This window comes from Rhipicephalus sanguineus, chromosome 4, assembly GCF_013339695.2.
Source record: "Rhipicephalus sanguineus isolate Rsan-2018 chromosome 4, BIME_Rsan_1.4, whole genome shotgun sequence".
Taxonomy (NCBI): domain Eukaryota; kingdom Metazoa; phylum Arthropoda; class Arachnida; order Ixodida; family Ixodidae; genus Rhipicephalus; species Rhipicephalus sanguineus.
Window position 1 is genome coordinate 35,378,115 of NC_051179.1, and position 25,204 is coordinate 35,403,318.

The 25,204-nt window shown below is 43.8% G+C and overlaps 1 protein-coding gene across 1 annotated transcript; it reads right to left on the minus strand.

The window, feature by feature from the left end:
- Window positions 1-3,488: 3,488 nt before the first annotated feature.
- LOC119389766 (pescadillo homolog) lies at window positions 3,489-24,953 on the minus strand. Its single transcript, XM_037657156.2, has 15 exons — window positions 24,864-24,953; window positions 24,429-24,508; window positions 23,912-24,065; window positions 22,304-22,413; window positions 21,909-22,036; window positions 20,697-20,830; window positions 20,494-20,610; window positions 20,366-20,422; window positions 20,113-20,199; window positions 18,039-18,169; window positions 17,332-17,457; window positions 13,601-13,779; window positions 9,759-9,854; window positions 6,839-7,200; window positions 3,489-3,590 (listed from the first exon to the last, which is right to left on the minus strand). The coding sequence occupies exons 1-15, from the start codon at window positions 24,885-24,887 to the stop codon at window positions 3,525-3,527; spliced, it is 1,851 nt and encodes a 616-aa protein (XP_037513084.1). The 5' UTR covers window positions 24,888-24,953; the 3' UTR covers window positions 3,489-3,524.
- Between the last annotated feature and the right edge of the window lie 251 nt (window positions 24,954-25,204).

Below are 25,204 nucleotides of genomic sequence, written 5' to 3' on the forward strand. Positions count from 1 at the left end.
TGCTGTTTTGTTATACCTCTACACATACCATTTCATTTTGTCAAGATTTGCAAAAAAAATTTCGCAACTACAGTAAGTACAACTGTTCTTTTGCAAGCTTATCTGCATATATTGACCAGATTGTGCACTCTGAGCTGGGAATGCACAGCGAGTGTCAAATGCTTATAAACTACATTATTGGGAGAGAAAAAGTGCCGCATATCTTTTCAGTCCAATATTCCGGTTTCCAGCCCATCCTGGTAAATGTGAAAACCACTGTGTAGTACGGTCTTGCTGTTTACGATCACAGACTGCTCAGGAATTCAACGTTTTCTTAGTACCATTTCGGGTTGTTAAGTTTTCATGTCAACTACACACTTTCTGCTGATAGAAAGGTGCTTAGCTTCACTTAAAATCCTTATGCGAAACTGCCTTAATCTTAACTACAGAAAATGCCGCTAAACCCTTCAGAGGCTATTAAGAGGGTTCACCAGCGCGAGCTCCCATAGAGAATACATGCGCATTTCGAGAAGCCCTAGCGTGCCCAAATTTGGTCAGATTTAAACGGGGTTTTCGGCACTGCATTCATTTTTAGTATATCGAGGAAATGTTGCGGACAGATATTTTCCTCGGGCTTTCATTTTTTTACAAACCAGAGGCAAATATCCATAAAAATTGTACATTTTAACGTCTCGCTCTTTCTTGTTGTCTCCTGAAGAAAATAGCTTAGTTATCTAAATTTCTTCCGCAACATTTCCTCCCTTTTTCTTTCCTTATTGTTATGGTATACTTGTCATGCATGTCAAGCCCCTGGTTTCCATTTTACAGGCTTTGAAAGTGCTGTGTGTACTTTCAGTCTGCATTTAAAATTCGCGCCAAATTTAAGAGGCGCGACGTGGCTCCACCTGGTATCGCCTATATCCCGTGATCCGCAGGCCTAATTTTGGAAGCCTGAGTACACTCTGTGTCTGCTGGCTACGATACAATGATACGTATCACTCCCAAGTAATCGGACATAAGAACCAATCTGGTTGTTCTAGGTCGTACTCACACTTATTCCTCCATGACACTATGCACAAAGCTGCTATTTAGCGAAAGTTGAATAATAGCTGGATGAACGTAGCAACATGCCAAATGTTTTTCTTAAAATGTGGATAACATTGGCAGCTGCAGAACACAAGTGCAAAGTATGGAATAGGTATCGTAGGGCATCACAAAAGGCACGCATAGCATAGAGACCGATACTCCTGTCAGACTGACAAATTTAGTGTCATTCAATGTTATCGTTCAGATGCTGTCACACGAGGAAGTTTAGTGAGACCTGCTGCATAACATGCTCAATAACAAGTGTACTAGGATGGAGTCATATAGAAACAGTTCAGTATGCCGACCTTCATAAAGTATATTAAAACATATGTTTCATTCCTGCCACAAAATCAGTTCCAAGTTTCCAACGTTCATGTCCAGCATAGGTTGGCAAACACATTCGTGAGTCAACTCACTCAGACTCGAATCAAGACGCGAGTCTGAGTCTGAATGAGTTCGGGTGAGCAGTATTTTGGTGAGTTCGAGTCCAAGTGAGTCCGGCTGAGAAGAATTTTAGTGAGTCTGAGTGACTGCGGCTGAGGAAAATTTTGGCAAGTCTAAATGAGCCCCAAGCGTAAAATATATTTCATGAGTGAGTCTGAGTGAGCTCCAAAATTTTTTGCCAACCTATAGTCCTATTTACTCAACTTAGCACTATCACCATTATGTCAGCTCACGTTTATACTCGCATCTACTCACACCTACTTCAATGCACTAGCGTTCATACGCCAGCTCAATCTTTATTGATCAGAGATGTCTTCCGGAGGGGCAAAAAAACCTACCCCTCCGACCCTCCCGGCAAATTTTTTGGCGAGAAGTTCTTGATAAAAATATCTTGTGTAAGTCACCCCTTTGAATAAAAATGCCCTTACTAGACTGCAACCACTGATAGCTCGTATTTGAAGATACAACATCAAAAGACACCAAGTAGAGCACTGATTATGCGAGATATTGGTGTTAAATAGCATTGACACCATGGTCGAAAAAGCTAATTATACGCTAACGGACTCGTGAGTCGACTCACTCGGGCTCACCCAGACTCAGGTCCAGCCCCGAGTCTGAGTGAGTAATATTTTGGTGAGTTTGAGTCCGAGCGAGTCCGGTTCAAGAAAATTTTGATGAATGTGAGTTCGAGTGAGCCCCAAGTGCAAAATATATTTCATGAGTGACTCTGAGTGAGTTCTACATTATTTACTGACCTATGATGTCCAGTACCAATTGTGTTAGCATACACGTCTGATGTACATCTGTTGTTTTGTCTGTAAAATTCCTGTATAGTAATTTACTGCTGACCCCCTTTGGACGATAGCCTGAGTGTTTTTTGCCTTGACAAGTATCGTACATCAAGCACCCACTGTGAACCTAGCTTCTGAAAGGCCACATGACGTCCATTCTTTCCTGCCTTAGGGCTCTGAATAGCTAACAACAAGCAGTGTTTTTCACTTTTTTCATTACCATAGACACTTAGCTAGAGATAACGCTAGCAATGACCCTAGTGTGGCATTCATGTTTCATCCAATCAGAACACATCTATCACATTCCGCTTGCATGTCATAACTTCATACCAAAACAGAGTTAATTAGTTTGCCATAAATGACAAAACAAGTCACAACTTTGAAAGTACTACTGATAAGCATTTCATGTTTTCAATGCCAAGCTAATGACCTACCAAAACATTATCAACCACATCCACAACTGTTTCTGTAATCTTAAAATGTGGCTTAGAGCTATGAGGGGATTAGTCACACAAATGAAGAAATATACGTACAGGGTCAAAAGAAATAGACAAACGATACAAAAGGAGACTTGCGTAACGTAAGCAAAACAGAATTTCAAATGAAAAAAATTGCACCCAACCTCAACTTCTTGCTTGTCTCAATTGAGTAGAATGTTTATGCGTTTTCAGACTCAAGTTGCTGCACTACAACTCCACGGCAATTTGTGTGATGAGCAGTTGCTTAAGATACACCCCTCCTATACCAGTTGCTTCCAAGCATTTGCTGAAAGTGCTCAATTGCAATGTCATGGCTCATTAATTGCCTTCCATTATAGCAGGAGGATTAAAGAAGAGGCCGGAGGCAAGAAATGTTTGTGAATACACAGGGCCAAATTTTGCATCACCGAGAAAGGTATTCTTGTGAAAACATCCAGCAAGAGCACTTGAAAAGTCAATAAGGTTTGCACCTTTTAGAAACTACCTCACGTAGCTTACTGTTTACCAGGCTTACAAAAAGCCACGCTGTCCTTGCTGTACATGTGCGGCTGTCTCGTATGCCCAGCCAAAAATGTGCCTACTTCTTTTTGGTCTAAGAATATGACATTGGCATATTGCACGCTAATCTTGACTTTCAGCCAATGTGTGTCGAATGGCAAATGCTCCGAAACAGTGTTTAAATTGTGAAAACAGACATTTCCTCACAGTGTTTTACTATGTTACAAGGATGACCTCTGAGAGTCCTTTATTTCTTTTTCGCCTTCTTTGAAGACTTCTTTATCTCTTCCCTCTTCTGTTTCAATGCTGCCGCCTGCAATGTGCACAAAAGAAGTGAGAACAGTTGGTCTTATGAACACAAGACCGGTCAAGTAACAACTACTTCAAGCCAACCTGGAAGACAAGGAAAGCATACGGTAATGTCACTACTTTTTTTACTTTATGTCAAAGGCATCCTGTTACAAAATTAGTTATGGTGCATAAGCATTGCATTTTACATTAAGCAAGAAGAGACATTATCGAAATTTAGTAGTCTTCTGCGTACACCTAATGGTTAGGACAGTTCAGTTCTGCCAATTATGCAAGGAGACTAATGCGACAATGGTGGTGCAGCTATTCAATTTATAATGGGTCATAAAATACTAGAACCTAAAATCAGCGATTCTGCCACTTGCAAAACTAAAGGTTCACAGCCTGAAGAATTCTATACACTGTAGATCGATTTTTTCCCACATTATTTGTCTAAGCTCTCGCGTCCAAGTCTAAACAGGTGTTTGAAACACTAAAGTTTGATGGTGCCAGTGACTTAGTGCCATCAGAACAGTACGAGCATTGTTCTGTTCATGTTGCTTCAATGTAAACTTGCAAAAATGCACTACGAACAAGACATAGGCAAAGAAATCTTTGTTTTTAGTTTTGGTTATGTGCCATTTGTAACGCATTTTCGCGACTGCTCAGAATCACTAACAAACCCAATTTCACACCCTGTTACTTCAACGATGTAATGATGTGCAACATTCCATGTCACTTCTGCATCAAGGTGCGGAAAACCTAAAGGCTACACAACTGAAACATGCTGAGAGCCGCAAACTCACATTAAATTACTTTGCAGTAGAAGGAAAGTGCACATGCATTAACTTTTAAACGTACCAAAGTGATACACATTCAGTCATAACTAAGGAATTTGCAGAGGATTCAGTCAAGCAACGACTAAATGACAAAGGACACCACATTTAATGACAAAGGACACCACTTCATTAGCAATTATTTGCAAGATTTAAGATGTTAAAATTGAAACTTTCTATGAATACTGTCTCTCAACAACACACAGATCAGAACTAATCCGTAACAGCTGCCACATACGTACATTAGCAAACTTATCTCTAAATCCATCTACACTCCAAGACCACGTACAAACTATGGTTCACAGCTACTACAGTATTGCCTACCAAATGTACTAAACAAATTCAAACTAACAGATGACACTTCACGTGTAATGCCCAAAAATTCAATTTTAAATATGGTGTCTTTGAATGTTTCGTTTTCTGGTGTAAATACGACACCTTGAGCGTTTTTATGTTTCCGAATTTTGCAATGTGAGTTCAAATTTTTGCCTACAACTAAAACTCTTTCTGTACCACACGTTGCTGCCATTGTGACGTGGTGGCGGGGCTAGTCAAGCAGTAGATCTTGTAGCTTTTACCCTGCTATCCTCACCATAAATTGTACATCTTTTTTCTTCTTGTTCTTCATCTTTGTTAGAAATGTATCATTTGTGGTAAAATAAACCCAATCTCATATCTCAAGTTTTTCAATCAACTACTGCTCTCACACTAGATTCACTCAATGCAGAACAATCTCCAAGTCATAATTATATGTGCCGCAACTTGGTGGGACAGCTTTAATACTTGTTGGAGTCCTTATAAAGCTCATGCACTATTTTCATGCATGGGGGTAGTTAAGTACCTATAACTTGCAGATTCAAGCCATCATTGCATATGACTGAGCACAGCACAATTGTGCACAGCTGGCCTTACCTCTCAACAGTCTGCTGGGGAAACTTAGACTGCAATGGCTGTATTATCGTTAAGCAATACACTCAAACCTCGATAAAAACGAACACGTATATAACGAATTATCGGTTATGACGAAGAAAATGAAAAATAGTGCACTCATTAGGTGCAGGGTTGTGAATGTATGTTTATAACGAAGTTTCGGATATACAGTAGAACCCCGCTGATACGTTTTTGAAGGGACCGTAGGAAATAAACGTAAGAGACGGGAAACGTAAGAGCCGAAAAACAGGAAAAACGGCAAAATATTTAGTGGTACAGAATTTTATTTCAATTCTCACGACAGCACGGAAATTGGCGCGCCAGCCGCGATCTAGTCGATGGATAGAAACGCGGAGCTTAGGGCGGCCTCATCCACAGAAATGTAATCAACGTATGTGATTTTTTTAACACCAACAGCTGTAGGCATGAAAAAACTAAGCACACGCAATCACGACCGGTACGGCGAGTCCGACCGCGAACCGCACGCACGACCATGCGAGCTCCAACCAGCTCGAACTCCTCCCGTTCTCCGACAAATAACGATGATGATGAGTCTACGCCAACGCGATGGCAGAAGTGAATGCCAATCTCGAAGGCCTTGCTTTCGCAAGCAATTACGTCATACACGCCATGTTTGTGCAATACAAATCTCAAAGGCTATGCTTTTGTCAATAGTAAATGCCAATCTCGAAGGCCTTGCTTTCGCGAGCAGTTACGTCATAGACGCCATCTTTGCAATTTGAATCTTGAAGGCCATGCTTTTGTTTGCATCAATTGAAAGATTCTGTTGCTTGCGCCTCTCACGCGGCTAATATTACGGTCAAACAAGGCCAAGCTGCGTGAAAATGCACCATGGCCGCTCTCTTTGGTAGTCACTCGGTCGGCTCCGAGCGCACTTCGCGACGTATCATACGGGAACGGTCCGACAGTTACGACGTAACAGCGGGGTTCCCAATACATTGTATCCTATGGGAGCTATGCCGGGACCGGCAGAAAACGACGTAACAGCCGGGAAAACGCAGAAGTGAGGAACGTAACAGCGGGGTTCTACTGTAATAATGTTATTTTTGTGTCAGATGTGACTTTGTTATAATCAGGTTGTAGTGTAGTATATCAAGCTGTTCATATCATAACCAAAGTAAAGATGAACCACAGCTGCTTTTGCCACACCACATGCGCCTCAGCAGTTTGTGTGCTCACATTTCGTCACAGAGCTGCAGAGTAATGAAAATCAAGCAGCAGACCGCCAGTGTCATTGTGATAGTGCCTCATTTTTGACTGAGTGCATGACAGTGCTATTACAATGCCTGCAGACTTGGGGAGCGCGTGATGTAAACAATTCAAGCTGTTACGAGTGACCATGGGAAAATGGCACAGAATAGTACTTTATGCAAGTCACAGGTAGTACGTAATAAACTGCATGTTGACAAGAAGTTGTTAGCTCACACTACATAAACCCTTTCATCGGTTTTAGCACAAAAACCAAGCAGCTCAACCATCGACTTACCTCGCGAGCTCGGCGCTTCTGGCCGAAGACGATCTTGTCGTAAAGCCGCTTGTGCTTTTTCGGGATCATGAGAACAGCGAGGCGTTTCTCTTCGCTCTTGATCCTCTGAGCCACCTTTTCAGGGTCCTCACGGACAACTGTGGCCGCCTTCACGCCAATGAGGGGTTTCTTGGGCGCAACAGCGGGCTCGGGTTCCACATCCGGCTGCTTCCTCTTCTTTGCTTTAGTGTGCTGCTTCCTGCTCGCACTCTTCTTGACCTCTTCCTCATCATCTTCACTCTCTTCCTCCTCAGCCTCACTCTCCTCCTCATCAACTCCACTGTCCTCGCCATCACTCTCGTCATCTTGCTCATCTTCCGATTCTGCCGAGTAAGAATGTGACAGGATTGCACTGAACTGCCATCCAGGAGTTGGTCAATGCAGTTTGAACAGAAGCGAAAATGTTTAACACTGGCACTTCAACAGTGCCTAAATGCAATCAGTATTAACCAACAATGCAGCATCGTTAAGTAAATGCAAAAGAGAATATGAAGTAACTTATGCCATGACATCATGATAATGTCAATGATGCCAGGTCTGGCATTGTGTGACTACTGTAGTACAGATTAAAATCAATAGAATGCCAATAATTTGAAGTTTCTTAATTCAAACTGACCTCTAATACAAGCTGCACAGTTGGTCCGGGCAATGTTCTATTTAGTTGAACAGGAAAGAGCTCGCACAAATTCCAACTCTAAAAACCACTAGATCGTTATATCGAACAAAATTTTTATGCCTATTACAAAAAACAGTTGCATCACATTGCCCCTCGCACCACCGTATCCCTGAAACTTTGGGATAACGTGACTGCCTACACAAGGCATACAGGAAGACAGAAAGCACACCTGTAGCTACTAGCTACCTCAGATCACCCAGCTTTTGCATCTGCCGCTGATTACCTGCAAGGTAAGAGCCAGCTGCTGATGTGCTCAGCTGCTACGACCATCACCTCAAGGAGCATGCATTTACGGTCGGGCTGATTCACGCCCTCCTGCTTCCAGCTTAAATGTGGTAACGGACATGCCTTCCAAAGTTCTTGCACATTCCCTTTTTCCTCTGCCCTTATCGCATCGGCCAAGAGAGCTACGCAGCAGACACTGCAAGTCAACACGGCCTTCCCCGCTTCTTCATAGACACCTCTCTCTGCACACAGGTTCAAATCTCCTATCTCTTTCATTCTTGCATGCCCTGCTCGCTTCCCCTTATGTTATGCTTCAGTGTGGGCTACAGAAGATGATTTCACCTTTTCTTTTCCTACCAATAACCAGTTCCCCAACAGGTTGCACAGAGAACAGTGTGTTCTCCTGCACAAGGTTCCACTCGTATCTCATCAGTTTTTCACGAACTCCACACTCAAGTGTCATCGCTAGGGATGGGCGAATATTTGGGCGTTTCGAATATTCGAACGAATATTACAGTATTCGAATTCGCTTCCATAAGAATTTAGATTATTCGAAATTTCGAAGTATTCAAAATGAACGAATATATGTATACACTTGACCGCACATAACCCCCTGTAAAGATGGTTTCACTGCAGTGTCTCCTTGCTGTGCCGTGAAACAACCCATCCAGGGGAAATCTGCACTGCCGCGAAGCCACACTTCAAGGTTAAATGTTCATATTTTTTTTTTAAGTTTAAAAGCGTGTTATATGGGCTTATATGCAATAAGTATAGTAATCTTTAAATTGTAATGTATTGCACCACTTATAACTTGCACCCTACTAGAGGTGTGCACGGGCTCTGGGCCGGGCTCGGGCGGGCCGACGTATTTTTACCTCGGGCCCAGGCCGGGCTCGGGCTACTTGGAGTTTTATCGGGCCGGGCTCAGGCCCGGCGCAAAGCCCGACTCAAGCCCGAAATATAGAGAATGAGTGGGAATTATTTTTCCAGCACGCATATACAGCGCCGTTTCCGCGACCACCCTTTACCGCTTTTCCTTTCCATTGCAGTTGTTCAGCGAGTGGTGCGACAGTGGTGAGAATGTAGCAGTTACAAAAGATGAGCTCTCCGATTATCTCTCCATGGAATCGCCCTCCTGTCCATCTGAAGTTTTAGTCTTCTGGAAAAACAAGCAGCAGAGATATCCCAAGCCTGCCAGGCTGGCAAAAAAGATATTAGCAATTCCGGCGACGAGTGCAAGCAGCGAACATAACTTCAGTTCGGCGGGCTACATAATGCAAAAGCGCCGCAATTCGTTGGAGCCGGAATCGTTAGACTGCTCTCTGTTTTTGCACGACAGTTTGTAATCTGTGTCATAGAGGCTGTTCGTCGTGTGTCGTTTGATCATATTTGATATGCTCAATAAAATGCCAAATTACCGGAAAACAATGTTTTGTTTTCGCAGCGAACCTTCAAAAAGCCGGGCCGGGCCGGACCGGGCCCGGGATTGTGTTTTCGTGCGTCGGGCCGGGCCGGTCGGGCTCGCAGCCCTTTGCCGTCGGGCTCGGGTGGGCCTTCGACAAAGTCAGCGGGCCCTGGCCGGGCTCGGGCTCGGAAATACGGCCCGTGCACAGCTCTACACCCTACTGCTATTCAAATCTTGATACTATTCAAGGCTGCTTCCACTTCATTTTAGACAAAAAAGTGACATTCACTCATACCTAGTTCCGATCTTTAAAAATATTGTGCAAGGGTCATGACATAATTGCTCATTTCTCTTAATAATATGCGGTAATTACTATTCTAACTATTCGATTCGAAATTATTCGACCAAATCACTATTCGCTTCGGATTCGCTTCGAACCTCAAATTCACTATTCGCCCATCCCTAGTCATTGCTTAGCAATCAATATGAACATGGTGGAGTTTTTACAACATTGTAAATACAAGTCTCTAGCGCTTCGGGTCGTTCAGTTCTCTGCTTGCACGTGCACTCCTCACCTGGAATGTCATCACTGTTCTTGCCCTCCTCTGCAGTGCCATCGTCTTCAGCTGTGCCTTCTTCTTCCATGCTCTCCTCTTCACTGACCACAGGTTCTTCGATTTGCAGGAGATATCACAAAAATAAGAGGGGGAAAAAAAAGAAAAAAGAAATGGCGCATTATTACACAAAAAGTCAGTTCTCACTCCATTGGCTTTCGTGGTCCTTTTCGAAAGCCAGTGAGTTAAAAAACCTCAACTACATATTCTGTCTGCGTAGGTATGCAGAGAGAAGGGGTAATCAAGCAAGAGCCATAACTGACACATGTTATCTTAAGCCGCCAGGAGCACATCTGTGATGATTTATACGTATGCTAGTAACAATTTGCTATCAATAAAATTCATGCCCTAATGCATAAGAATCAAGAGTGTCAATAAACTTGAAATTCAATAGGGAAAGACACTAGGGCTCACGAAGCATGCTTAAGATACCTTGAACGAGGTTTTTGTTTCTTATTTGGCCTCGATCACTGGCAAAAACATGGTCCAAGATTTGTCACCACAAATGACTTGCAGAGGTTCTCTCATGCACTAAATGTCATTTAACTGGGCAAGACTTTCATTGGTGCTCCTATACAGTGGTCCTGTCCAGCATTTCACTTGAGGACATGCGCAGGTCCACAGATCACAGTTTGGCACCAATTGTCATAAGGCAGCTGCAGAAGGTCTTGCTCAAGGATAGTACAAGTGCTTAGCGTTGTTATTAGGCCAACATGTCAGCTGCTAGGACAAGAGGCCAAAAAGACCAATATGTAATGAAGAAGCAGGCAACAGTCAAGTGGCATAGACAGCCAACAACACATAGCCCTTTTTCCTTGCATTGCTTTGCTACTTCTTTTGTGCTTATGCTTCTCTCTCTGGTTAGAAAATTGAGACAAAATGGTAGCTGCCAATGACCAAGAAAGTGTGCTTTTTTTTTTTTACCACGGCCAGCTAAATGGTGGTGCAGTGTCACTGTAGAAACTCAGAAGCACAAATTTGTCAAGTTACCTAGTACTTCATGACATGGCTGACAGTACTATATGGAGTGATCTGGTTTGAATTATCACAGCACTTTCAGTATGTGACCAGGTGCTCTCTTCATGCTTTCTGGCATGCAGGCTGAGAGAGCTGTCGAGCGATGGGACAGCATCATCCTTGAGGCGCTCAGCCCGTAATAAGTACTACTTCTTTTAAAGCTCCAATAAACAGTGTGCCACCTAGGCTAACAAAAACAACCTCTGAAGGACTTGCTGGCAGTTCCCACCTAAAAATATCTTAATTGATTCCTAAGGTTTTCTCAAGTTGCTCAAACAGCTACTGCTGCCCATACAACATGACCGTGTTCATGATCACAATCTAAGTATGACACACAGTCAAAGAAACATGGTGACATCAGTGCCAAGGATCGGCCTTGTCAGTGCAAGGCGCCTGAATGGAAAGCTCAGAGGAGGAACACCAGTGTTGTGTCTTCCTCTGTGCCATTGTCCATTCAAGCACCTTGCATCGTCTCTAATAATACAGCAGACTCTTGACAATTTGAAATCTCTAAATTGAACTTACAGATTATTCAAACTGCACAGCTGGTCCTTGGCAAAATAATATGAATCTGAATATGAAGAACTCCAACTGACTTGAGGTTTTAGGACTACCCAATGGTTACTTTCAAACAAAATTTCTCACTTCCATGGACTGGGCTGCCTTTAAGACTGAAGTTTTATAGCTTTGCCTTTCCCTTCAGCACGTCTCTGACGCACTGAGATAGCGAGATTCGCCAACATTAGGCATGCCATAAGGCAGTGCACACAACATGACTAACCTTTGCACAGGTATATGAAAAACAGAGTGCACCGGCTGCCAGTGCAATCCGCTGCTAGAGCCATTGCCATTCGAAGCATGCACGACTGGATGATTCATGCTGTGATTGCTGTCTTACACTTGTTCTCACCTTCCTCTCTCCCTCTACCTGTACCACTCTACTGTTGGTGTCTACCCTCTCCCCTCCACTATGCTGCACATGCACATGCAAGGTTGACAATAGACGAGCACAAGCATCAACACCCCCCTCCCCTCCTTCAGCCACCGCTTGAATGAAGAGAGCACAGGCAGTGTCTGTTCAGGGGCACGTGGTAAGGCCTACACTAGCCTGCTGTGCTTCAAACGGTCATCAGATGCTGTATTCAAAGGGACTCTATTTAGTTTGAACTAAGTTTTATTTTTATTTGCCTTTTTAAAATGTATGCTTGTTTTATTGGCCACTGTCACGTATGTTGAGCCTTACAACCAAACAATACTATTCCCACTAAAGCAAAGGTCCTGTCAGGCCTTGCACCCAACCACATGTCTTGCGTATGATTGTACAACGTGTCAACTACAGTCGCCGACCGTTTATTCGGACGCTGAAAATTCGGACATGCTCGTTTATTCGGACACCTTCGCGGCACCGCCACTCGTCCCATTGAAGTAATGTAAACTCGCGACTGAAAATTCGGACGCCCCACAGTGCGCCGTTCGATTTTTCGGACTCCAGCTGGCTGATCGAGTGCGACGTTGAACACCACAACAAGCTGTCAGTAACTGTCAGCAATGTTTACAATATGGCAGCGTCTCGTGCACCGCGCGGCACACTAGACGAGTCCACACAGAAGTGGCTCCTGCTACTACCTTTTTGCTAGGTTGCCAGCACTGAAATGCTGCACTGGCGATAGCTGGAGATCGTGCCAGTGTCAAAATCCACGCAGAAATTGCCGATCTCGAAGGCTCTGTTTGTTAGCTACGCGTAACCGTTGCCTTTTGGCTTTAGCCAGTCAAGTATCCATTGAACGGCTATTGCGGCCCAACATCAAGCCAAGCCAAGCCGAGATCTGAATCAGCTCGGTGCTAACGGTGCGACGTTTGAGGTGAATGACGGCGCGTACAACGCGGATCCTAACTCGTACAAAGAGAGTGCGCCAACACAAGCGCTGCAACATAAACTAGCCGAACGTCGTTCCCTTTTGGCGTTTGAGGGTTTGCGCTGTCAGATGTTTCTGTGGCTAGGCCTGATCTGCGTCCCGAGCTTTGTGTCTCACTCCCTTGTTTGTTGCTTGGCGTGCGAGGCTTGATCTGCTGAAATTGCTCCGACACCGCCCGTTCCATGTGCGCCGTCGGAACTAAAGTAACGCGGCAACTACAGGGCCCTGACAACGGCGTAAAATGCAGCGATTATTCGCCAGGTAGAAGGTGGCCGACCTCAATCCGAAGTTGCTTGGGAGTTTTCACCGAGTTGCGCAATGAGATCATTCGTCAGCTACTCGAACCAGCGCATGTGGGCAGTGACTGCCGTGATACGCGCCTCCCACACCACGGCCATCAAAGGCGGATTTAGTGTAGGCCGTTGCAGTGCTATTGCCGACCCACAGGAGTGGCCAAACATTGGCTGAAATACAGGCCGACTATGTCGCGTGTAAGTGTGCATGTGTACAGACGCATATTGACAAGTTTTTTCTGGCTGCTGGGTCAATACAGGTGCTTTTTTCTGGTAAATCCATTTTTTCGGACTCCCGATTATTCGGACTTTTCGGTGGTTCCCGCCGAGTCCGAATAAACGGTCGGCGACTTATATGAATCATATGTAGACCAACTCCTTTTCTTTGTTGCTCAAACACCAGTGACATGCACTATAAATCAAGTGAAAACTAAGTAGACTTAGTACAAGCAACCTTCTACACTATTAAAATGTTGTGCTTTCCAGATTTGTGATTTATGACAACAATGAATTAAGCATAATGTAGTGCACAGCATTGTCGAACATCTGTGCTTGGAAAGTGAGAGCGCATACTAACCTTCGCCCTTCTGTACACGCAACATGGCCAGCCTCTCCGGGGGAACGTAGTCTCCCTCTTTTTCTTCTACGAAGGGTGACAGGTGCGGGGGCAGAACCTCGCCCATGAAGTAGTCCTGCACTGGAAGCAGCTTGCGGTAGTTGACACAATCATAGACCCACTGCGGTTGCACGTAGTACCTGCATCAGGTAAACATGTTAACAATGCTTTAAACGACGTAAACACCACACGACAAAACAAATATCACATTTTAGGTTTTTTTCCCCCACCGAGCATTTACTGACCATTTTGGTAGCCGGCAGTCAATGTCTTATAGCGCGCGAGTTTACGCATCACGGACGGTAATTAACTCGCCTCCCGAGGAGCCGCCTGCCAACACGCGCGAGGGTGCCTTCTGCCTCCCCTTACTGAAACGCACCCGCGCACGTCACCCGGCCTCCCCTCTCCCGCGGCCGTGGAGCTCTCCTGCGCGCTCCGGGGGACGCGGCGACCGCGCGGCGTGGGCGCGGGCCTTTTTGCTCGTCGTTCGCTGCGTGTGCGTCAGAACAGTCAGGAGATGGACGACGGCAACGCCAAACGAAAGCGCCCTCGAGCAGAAGGCGGCTTTTGAAAGCCGTCTTCTACGAAGGGTGACGTGTAAGGAATTCTACTCAATATGCGGGGGCAGAACCTCGCCCATGAAGTAGTCCTGCACTCAACAGCGGCGGGAAGCATCGGTGCTGCCGCTGAGGGTGCGGTAGTTGACGCTCTCCACATTCGCTAATGCCTCTCCTGATAACGGGCCACCCCGTAGTCTCTACAAGGGTGAAGGTGCGGGGGAGAAATCCTAGCCGGAAGAGCTAGTGGAGCAGCTGGCGGTTGACCACAAATAGCCCACTGCGGTTGACGTAGTATGCTCGTGAACATGGTTAACATGCCCTTTAAACGGATGCTTACAACACCCACACGACAAAAAAATATCAAATTTAGTACTTATGACATGTTATTCAAATACAGTACTTGCGATAATTCAAACTTTCGGTTAATTCAGACAAATCTGAAATTTTTGGTTGGCCCACTATGTTTTCAATGTATTTTAAAGCCACTTAATAAAAACTGTCCAGTGCACAAATTTGGTTCACCCAAACTTTTTGCTAGTCCATGCCTGGAAATATCTGCTGGCTTTATTGCTTCTAGATAACATTCACATTTCTATGTCACTAACAGTCGCAAATAAAGCAGATTGCTTGCCCAAAACATGGCCAAACTAGCTAAACGGCACGCACCAACAACTGCATGCTGACTGAGGAAGAAAAACAAAACCGAGACAGTCTGGTCCTGGTATATATAGCGTATCGAACGCTTCCTAAAGTCCCTTTCGCCGCAGTACACTAGTGTCATGCAGAATAGCATCCTAAGAATGAGAAGGGGCTACAAGCTGTCGCAGTACACAACAAATCTTGCCGCTTAATTACACACGTGTGCACACGTGTGTATAATGGGTACCAGTATGATCGCTGACGTCTAAAAACGTCACTGGCAATCATGCAGCGCTATCAATGATGCTGCTGCGGTACTGAGAAACAATAAACATCAAAACTCTAGTTGGTATGTTGCCCCGAGTCATATTTATGAAAACATCTGATAATTCAAACAAAATTATGAGGTCCCCTCGAGTTTCAATTATCAGGAGTTTACTGTACTTGCAATGGCATTCTACACTCTATGACACCTTTACGCCGTCAGACGACAATTATTCAATCATTCTACTTAAATGTAGCATCTCAAAGCTTGAGATAAGGTCAAACTGACGTGCAGAAAAGGCACGCTTTTCTTTCCATTTCCATTCCTGTCACTACGAAAAGTCAACTGAGCTTTAAATATTATAACACAATGTCTGTGTTGTCATCCTTAGTTATGATTTAAGGACACAAGGCTTTGCTATGCTGACACGAGATTGCTGATGCAGTTTTAGATTGTATGATACATTAAAGGGCCCTTAAACCACCTGGTAATTTTTTAACACTTCAAGCAAATGCGTGCATCGAGCTCAGAATGCCGTCACGATCAACAATGCCAAATACGGCAGCGCTACGAGCCACAGGTGCACCACAAATTCCCAGAAACCAATCCCTTGTCTTCTCCGAGCCTTTCAGTGATCCCCAAAGTTCGCCATGACGTCAACGTTTGCGTCTGGTCACGTCATCTACAAAAAGAACATGTTTGTCTGCTCGCAGGCTTCGTGCTCTGTGCTCTTCCTCCTCGCACGGCGAAGAGCAGCACTCAGCCTGGAGGAGAGACGAGCCGATGAACACAGCGTAGCAAGCAAGGGCAGCTTTTGGATCATCAAACGCGTGTAGCTCCTATATTACGGCACCGTTTTTAAAAATTCTCGCGGCTATGTATTCGCTGAAGACTTGTGTACAACTGCGTTACCACAACTAAATTTCAATCTCTGGGTGGTTTAGGGGCCCTTAACGAATGTTTCAGTGAAACAGGGTCTAATTGGTTCATCTTATTCTCCCAATAAGCACCACTTTTACTTATTTTTCATCATATGATCAAGCTAGGGTGGCGCTTTGCTCTCTGTACAAGATCCCAGTTTTAATCATGTAAGATGAGCATCGATTCACTGTTGTTTGTAATCACAATGTTGCCCGGCAGGAAATGGTGGATCAACGATGCTTTCAAAGCATGCATAGTAGGCACTCCACTGGCAGTGTCAGTGCACAAGTTGCTGTAGCAAAGGTAATAAGAGCTCCACATACAGGGCGAATTTCATCAGAGGCCTTCATTATTTTCTTCTTTTTACCGTTTTCCTATGCAGCCATTGTTAGCAAGGAGGGTGGAAATCGAATGACAACAACTCTAAGTTTTTGAACACCGCCAAGATTACAGTGCACAGTAGCAGGAAAGATGAGACGGCGCTGCTAAGACTTGCTCCCTAATCTCGAGAAAACCCCTAATTTTGCATGACATTGAGCTCCTTTCTCATTATCATTTCTCATTAAATTGGTACTTCTTCAGACAAAGTGCACTTCCAGATAAACTTTTTATACAGTCAAGATTAGGCGTTATAGATGCTAAAACAAGCAGTCCGTAAGAGAATTTCTTTAAAAACATTTTCTGCTATCCCTCGCGTACGCATCAGACTTTCCTTTGAACAATCCATGCATTGCATAGTGAACATGTACGTTTATTACAAAGGAAGACTTTGTTTAACTTGATTCATTGGTTATGCTCACAGTAGTTATCGCAGGACTTCCAACCTGGAGCTTGTTTGAATTTTTTACAATCCAAATTCTTTTTCCGAAATTTTCACCCCTGAAATGACAGCTCCCACATGTCTGCAACAGTTTTTTTAGAAACAAAAAAGTGCAGTATGATGATTATGCAAGTAAATATGGCGCCACCAACAATGCTTGTGTGACTTCATTAATGTCCTCAGCACACGCCCACTTTGGGGCTCTGAAACCAAATGCGTTAGCATTTGCTCTTCACCACCGCACCAGTACATATGCCAAGCCGACCTCCAACAACTAGTACAACAGAGCATAAAAAACAAAGCTTACGGATTGCAGAAACAAAGACGGCGTTGTATATTCATGTCAAAACAAAAATTAGAAAATTCGGGACACTGATACAGGTTGCAGTACTGACTGATACAGAGCATGCAGCTGTATGTCAGTCTTTGCTAGTATATAAAAACGACTGCAGGACTACCAACAACATTGCTTCAAGATGAGCCATACCTGTTCATGTAGCGTTTCTTCACTTCTGGCCTGTCGACGATCTGGTGAGTCACTGTGGGGTCACTTTCGGGAAATGTGGAACCGACGAAGAGTGATTCATCCCACGACACATCTGCACCGAAAGAACTGCAGCCAAAAGGAAATGCACCCCTTGAAAATTTTTTTTTATTTGCACCAGCATTCACTCATGATCAATTTTATCCCTTTTATAACCTGTGTGTCAGTAAGTGGAGTGTCATTATCAGTGAACAACACTGTTTCAGTGGTCATTCTCTAGCAAGTTATTTAGCAAGTTTACTTTTCATGCTATTCATTTGAGGTTGATTTTTTTGGCACACTGCACAGAACCCACAGGAGCAACAGCTGAACGCAGCGATTTACCTGCTTGTCTATGAAGCAAGTGTTATTCTTAATGCAGTAGAAATAGCAACACACAATGTGACAAAACATACAACATAGCATGACAGTCTTCACAACAGCGAAAATTTGCATGAGAGATTTTTAAACACGAATCCCTGCATCTTCAAGTACATAACAAGCATGTGCTGAATGAAATGGTACGTAGAGAAGGCATATGCTTCTAAGGTAAGAAAGTGTGAGGAAAGATCCTGCAGTCCCTAACGACACCTGTGAAATGAAAGCACATCATCAGAAAAATGAAGTCCTAAGGACATGTTAGTTGCTGTGACATAATGAATGTGTCATACCGCAGCACAAACGTGAGTGACTCCCGAGGCACCTCTCTTCCCAGGAACACTTTCAGTCCAGAGAAAAGATTCAGAAACTTCTTTTGCTTCTCTTCTTCGCTCTTGATGTCTGTACTACTCTCGCCTTCAACCTGAAATGAGTACACAGGCTCCTGAGAAATAGCACCTCCTTACGCAGCTGGTTGGGACGCTGCTAATTCATTTTTATATCTAAAGGTAACGGTAGCATCATGCAGCAGCATGGTGAGTCTGAGAATGATGTACAGTAAGACCCTTTATTTTAGTGCACCCTTCTTATTGTGAATCTTGCAAGTTGTAAAATGTCACTGAAAATTGAAGGGCATGTAAACATTTAAGGGTAGGAATGTGGACACTATGCTAAAGGCTAAAGCAAAGGATTTGCCTGACAGTTACAGCTGCGCACAAAACGTGGTGCATTTGATTCACTTAGACTGCACAAACTTGCACTATGTCACAAGTAAGCTTGCGAGTGAAAGAACGGAGACGGTGCACGCAGGGAAGCCGATGCATCTTGTACAAAAGAATTGAGACATAAGAAGTCATGCAAGAATAATGTGCACGCGTGACTGAAGTGCCATGTAGGAGGCCTGTGTAAACTGACTACATTTTTGGAAAAGGCAGAAATGATTTTGACAAAACAACACAAACGAGGATCCCCAATTAAAGTTAGCCAAACATCACAAACACAACATTTCACTTTGCTAGCAGCCACAAATATACCCAAATTCGTAGATTCACTAACTAGCTACTATTGAGCCCATGAAGTCATAAGGTTTTGCAGTACACTATATATCTGAGCAGGATGACAAATAATCAAAGGATGACAAAATGCAAACTCTACATCCTTTGCACATTTTGAACAGAAGCACAGCACAGCATCAGTGTCATGTGAGGAACCAGATAACATCGTACAGTTGAGCATCGATATACTCAACGAAATATGTTTTTTGCCATCAATACCAGCAGTCAATAGATAATAATAATAATAATAATAATAATATCTGGGGTTTAACGTCCCAAAACCACCGTATGATTATGAGAGACGCCGTAGTGGAGGGCTCCGGAAATTTCGACCACCTGGGGTTCTTTAACGTGCGCCTAAATCTAAGTACACGGGCCTCAAACATTTTCGCCTCCATCGAAAATGCAGCCGCCGCGGCCGGGATTTGATCCCGCGACCTGCGGGTCAGCAGTCGAGCGCCATAACCACTAGACCACCGTGGCGGGTAGCAGTCAATAGTATATATACCTACCTTATAGTGTAAAGATGTATTTATTAAAACAAAAGCACTTTGACATGAATGTATCTTGAATGAAATGCTGTTAGTCCGCACAGTACTTGGCAAAGGTAATAAGATTAAAAGCTTATTAATTACTAAGCAACTTATCACCCGGCAATCATTAAAACTTATTTTTTTCAGGTCTTGTAACTGTCACTACATGCAGTAACTTGGGCACTGAATGTTTCTGCATGCGGTGCATCTCTACTATCTCAATTTAAAAGATTTACAATAACGTAAAAAATGAAAAGCTGTACTGTCCTACAGCGCTACACAGGCGCCACTCGACCATCAAGCACTGCACACAGAATAAACAACCTGAAAAGTAAGCTGATGTGGCAGACAACACACATTCACAATGCTATAGAAAACTTGAGGTGTCGCCTTTGCATACTGACTGCAGTGTCAGAAAACTCATCCTAGGATTGGGGCACAGTAGCAACAGCGGTTGCATATCACTTGTACTCTTTGTATTTCACATGTAGAAAACAGTGATTGTTAGAAGCAACTTGGTATCATCGTTGGCAACATACCAATGCAGTTAGGAATGAGTGAATGGTTGCTGCATCAATGCTAAGCACCAACGAGCAACGAAGCCGATACAAGCCATTATGAACATCCAATTAGTTCTAGTTCCAATAACGTCCAAGGGCCCGTTCACGCATGCCACTGAAAGGGCAGCAGTAGTTTCTGGTAAACACAGGATCCCTATAGGGCATTGAATTTGGCAAGGCAGTTGGCAACACAGTAAAGACGAACGAAGCATGGCTCACCTCAGGGAAGTCATCCATCTGAGGAGCATCATCAGCCACAGCATTGGTGAGGACCGACTTGAGCTTGCTGTTCAGGGAAGCAATGCGCTGCACAAGAGTATAATGACCATTTGTCAGTATCAAGAGTCTATCATCAAAAGCTGACAGCAGCAAAAGTTTGAACTGCACCGAAAGCCTAGTTTCTGATGGTGCAAACAGAACACAACCTTGGCGCAAATTTTTAAGTTTGACGCACGAGTGGATGGGCATTTACCTCTGACACCTCGTCTTCATCGTCGGCCTCAGTAGGCTCTACAGGCTCATTTTCCAGCTGTAAAAGAGACAAAATATTATAAAACCAGCCGGCATACGGATATTTGATGAGGAAATCGCCAAACTTGCCTTCGGTGGGTAATGAAGGTTTAGTGAGTGGTACAGCTTGTAGTTTACACACCCCATCAGTGTGACGTAAAAGTCGGTGAACGTTACCATGATTTTGAAGTCCACATCTACTGGTTGCTGGATGGATAACAAGAATAACAACAGCCACTCAGCCACACATTAACACACACACACAATCGCCCCTTAAGAATCCAAAACCTTACCCGGAAGGAAAAATTGTGGGGCACGATCCACGTTATCGTTTGACCCATGATCTCTGCCTGGTAGTAGAAACCTTTGATGGAGACAAACACTTTGCGCAGTGCACGTGTCTCAATCACGTAATGCATGAACTCCACTGCAAAAACACAATGTGTGTGAATGCCTAGCAAGAACAGTAAGGCACAATGGGTGTACACACACAATGGTAGCCTATGAACAGGTAGCTGACAAGGTTTCGACCACAAGACAAGATACTTCACTATAGTATGCTAGCATACATTGATGCTAGCAAGAACAGTAAGGCATCAAGTGGTGTACAACACCCATGGTAGCCTATGAACAGGTAGCTGACAAGGTTTCGACCACAAGACAAGATACTTCACTATAGTATGCTAGCATACATTGATGCTAGCAAGAACAGTAAGGCACAATGGGTGTACACACACAATGGTAGCCTATGAACAGGTAGCTGACAAGGTTTCGACCACAAGACGAGATACTTCACTGTAGTATGCTAGCATACATTGATGGCATGAGACATCTTACGAGTTCAAACAGCTGCTAATCCTTGCATTATTTATATGTAAACTTCACCAAAGGTCCTGTTGCAATCTAGTACTTTGGGACCCTCGTCTGTATATTTCACGCATTGTAATGATCCTATTATGTAATTATGAAACTGACTGATTGATCCCAAATGTTGTGTCGGAGTTCCACAGAGCTGCCAGAGATAATCAATTAAAATGGTCAGTGAAGTTAATTAGCGTAATCAGTTAATGCACGACACTGTATTATGCTTGTGGTACAGTACTCCAAAATGGCAGCCACGATGACCAATTAAGTTTCCTTGCAGGTGAAGTAGAGGAAAGATCATAATAAACATTATTATAATTTTCCATGGCCCACATAAATAGAGACAGCTTATTTCTAGAAGCATTTTACTTGCATTTGAGCAAATACAGCTACAATTTTGAAGTGACAAGAAAATGCAGCTGGTGCAACGCTTAATGGAGATAGACTTTCAGTCGTTATGAGTGTTCAAAAACTAGTGTAGTGGTCCCTCCTAACAACAAACAACCCGCAGCACAAAAAAGTGCGATACACTATTGAAAATTTGTGCCCAAGTTTTCCGAGTTCCTTCCAAAAGCCATCGGTTTTCTACCCAACTGGTTTCCACACGGTAATCACAGTTTTGTTTCGACCTTCCAACTTACCAATGACTCTGCGGCAGAGATGAACAAGGTGTGGTTTCACAACTTTTCCCTTTGGAAATGACGAGAACAGATAACACATGGAGAGAGCATCATCAATGTCCCTGAGTGCATCCACAAATGTAGGGTATCTGGCAGACAAAGGAAACACATCATCACAATCTCGTAATGACGAAGCAGCACAAATTTTAGTTTCTAAAAAAGGTCAATGTACTGTCTATAATGCCCCACAGTATGGAAAAAAAAAATCAATATGATTCAATCCAAGCATGGCACATATTTAAGAAGTGCTTTACACTCAGAAGACCTCCTCTTTAAAATACATGCAAAGTACAGATATGCTCGGAACCCACACACACGCTTTTAAAGTTCACACTTCCAAAATCATGCCAGCTTACCTCTCTTTCACAATGTGATCAACTCTGTACACAGGTTCGTTGCTACGAATGTGCTCAGCAGTGTCTCGCTCATTTTTGCCTATAGCTTTCCTAAGTCTCCTGATGAATATCTGGGGACGTAAAGAACATTTATGCGGAGATGCAAAAGTAGAAGAAACATGCACATCACAAACACAACGAATCCCTTCAGAAGCCGCAAACTCCTGCACCAAAAGTGACTCTAGAATATGTTTGTGCAAAGAAATCATTCCTCCGAAATACTTCCACAGTCCATGCAAGTCTAATATGGCGTAATATGAAAATTTAAATAGTGTATTTCTTTTTTGTCTCTCTACATATCTAAAAAGATAGACAGAAACATCAGAACTATAACAAAGCACGGAGGCCAGCCTATAAAACAGATTCTGCGGTATAAATCTGAATATAAGGGAGCTAGCTGTATACGCTGCTGAATACTAGAGGTGAACGCTTTCTCTTTTTTTTTACAGCGAAAGCTGTTATGAGATCATTTCAATGGCCGTTTTTGGCGCCGTAGTTGTCCGCCGTCGCCGCCGCCGGTGTCCGTAACCGCTATCGCACGAAATAAGAAAAAAGGAAAATAAGAAAAAATTCTAGGATGGAACGAGGTTCGAACCTGGGCACTCTGCGTGGGAGCCCAGTGTTCTACCTCAGAGCCATGCCGGTGCTTGAAACTGCGTTGCAAAAAGACCCTATACAGGCTTCATGTCGGGAAGGAACCACATTAACATATGTAATGTAGTGTGGTAGAAGAGTAAAATAATAACCAGGTGTCACACAAACGCGAATTCTGTAACCGGGCATCGCACAATGGGAATTCGGCAACGAGTGGGTTGTTGAATGCTTCCAACCCATTACAAAGGCCTCTGTGCTAATTCTTCATCGTCATCAGCCCCAGCATCAACAAAGTGCACATAATGCCTTACAGGTGTTTAGCGAGTACCACGGTTCTCCGCAGAATGACGAAAAATTGCTTAGTGGCTGCTTCCCTACTTCACAAAAATTATGATGATTTATACCGTAGTGGGTTCCTCGCAAGTGCACTTCTATTGGTTGCCAAGGAAGCCCATAAGGCTCTCATGATCCATTTCCTCAGGCTCTCAATAAAGTTAATTCCCTCTCTCTCTCGCTCTCCGTTTCTCCGGTTAACGTATGTTATAAAGCGTGGTGGGACAGTTAAATAACGACCGGGTGTCACACAATATGAATTAGGTAACTAGTGGGTCGTTTAAAGCTTCCGACCCATTAAAAAGGGCTCAGCCATAACTCTTTGTCAGCAACCGTCGCATCAACAAAATGAACATAATGCCTTACAGGTGGTACCTCGCTTCTCCGCAGAATAACGAATAATGTCATGGTGGGTGCTTCCCAACGTCCCAAAAATTGATTTGTGGCGTAGTGGGCACGTTGCTGATGTACTTGTATTAGTAGCCATAAGAGAATTTATAACGGACTCTAGAAATGTCGCTCTTCCAGCTTTCGCTGTGACTGTGCTGCGCTTTCCGCGCAGGCCTGGCGTTTTTTCTTGCAACAAACTGAGTGGACGATAAGCTTGATGAACAAAAAACAAATGATGCGGAGAACGCTTACCTTGAAATCCCTGAATTTCTGGATGATGGGCTCATGGGCAATGAACTTGATGTCTTTTACCAGGTAAAAGGTGTTGTGGGCAGAGTTTCCGTGATTGACATGCCGTCGATGTTTCGGCTCTACTGGGTATATTCCTTTCAATATACATAGCCTCCTGCAAAGTGATACATCCGTGGATAATACATTTTTTGCACAGGTTTAACGCGGGAACTTTAGATCGCGATCGAGCCCCAACCAGGACCAATTTTGTTGACGCGATGGGCTCCTTTCCGCATCTTGAGAAACAAACGAGATCGAGCAAACTGATCCCAATCGGGCTCGATTGCGTTTGAAGCTAGGCCGTGTGCCACATGGCGCATTTTAGATTCATTTCGCAAACTACGGTAAGGAACCAGTCGTGTTTGACAAATTCTGTCCAGATTGAGATCGACAGTGCGCTGTGTGACACCGGTTTCGTCCCTACATAGCTGTTGGCACAGATTCACAAAAAAGAAGAAAATGCATAATTGTTCCTCACCTGAAATCCTTCAATGACAGCTGGAGTTTCCTGCAAGCCCTCCTTCTGCTTATGTAGTGTGTGGCTGCTCCAGAAGTTCCCTACAACATTTTGCAGTACAATGAACCGTCAATTGCTGACATTTCAAATGATCGTCAAATATGGCTGATCAACAGCATCGGATTGGTCCCACAAGTTTATTGTACATACGCCACGTCCGTATACAACATAAAACCTCGCGAACAGTTCAGCTAAGTAAGAAATGAGTAAATAAATCAGCTGACACTACATGAAACATCTCGGAAGCACGCAGGCCAACTTCACACTGCTACAATTCCGTTCTGTCGCATCACAGTACAATGCAGAGCGATACACTGATCACTGAATAAGGTGCAGTTCAGTACTGTACAAAATGTCTAATGTTAAGTATACTTAATAACAAAGTCCAACAGTTACCTTCTTCTTGGGTTTGCGTGCCATCGCAGCCGTCAACACACGTGCATACGCTGCGCAAAAATAATGAATGTGGATTTGGATGCGGCTGGATTTCTAAAGATCTTTGTAAGCCAGTGTTTTAAGTGAGCGTCCAGCAATGTCGCCAAATTTAGCGGCCAGTGCTCAGCACAGGGCGCTTTTTTGTGTATGTGTGTGTTTGTGCGCAGCATAAGGGTAGATAAATGTTTCATTTTTAAATAGAAAGGTTCGTGAGGGAAAGGGTCAAGGTTCGTGAGGGAAATCCAAAGGCGACTGCAAGATCTGGAAGCGATCATTCGAACCATCTTTTTTTTAAAAAAAAA

Bases quoted from the DNA above. Each gene is read 5' to 3' on its own strand.
- LOC119389766 (XM_037657156.2), bottom strand. From the start codon at position 24,887: ATGGCACGCAAACCCAAGAAGAAG. The intron at 24,066-24,428 runs GTGAGGAACAAT...ATCACTTTGCAG, and splicing joins CTGTCATTGAAGGATTTCAG to GAGGCTATGTATATTGAAAG. The intron at 3,591-6,838 runs GTAAGTCGATGG...TGCACATTGCAG, and splicing joins AGAAGCGCCGAGCTCGCGAG to GCGGCAGCATTGAAACAGAA.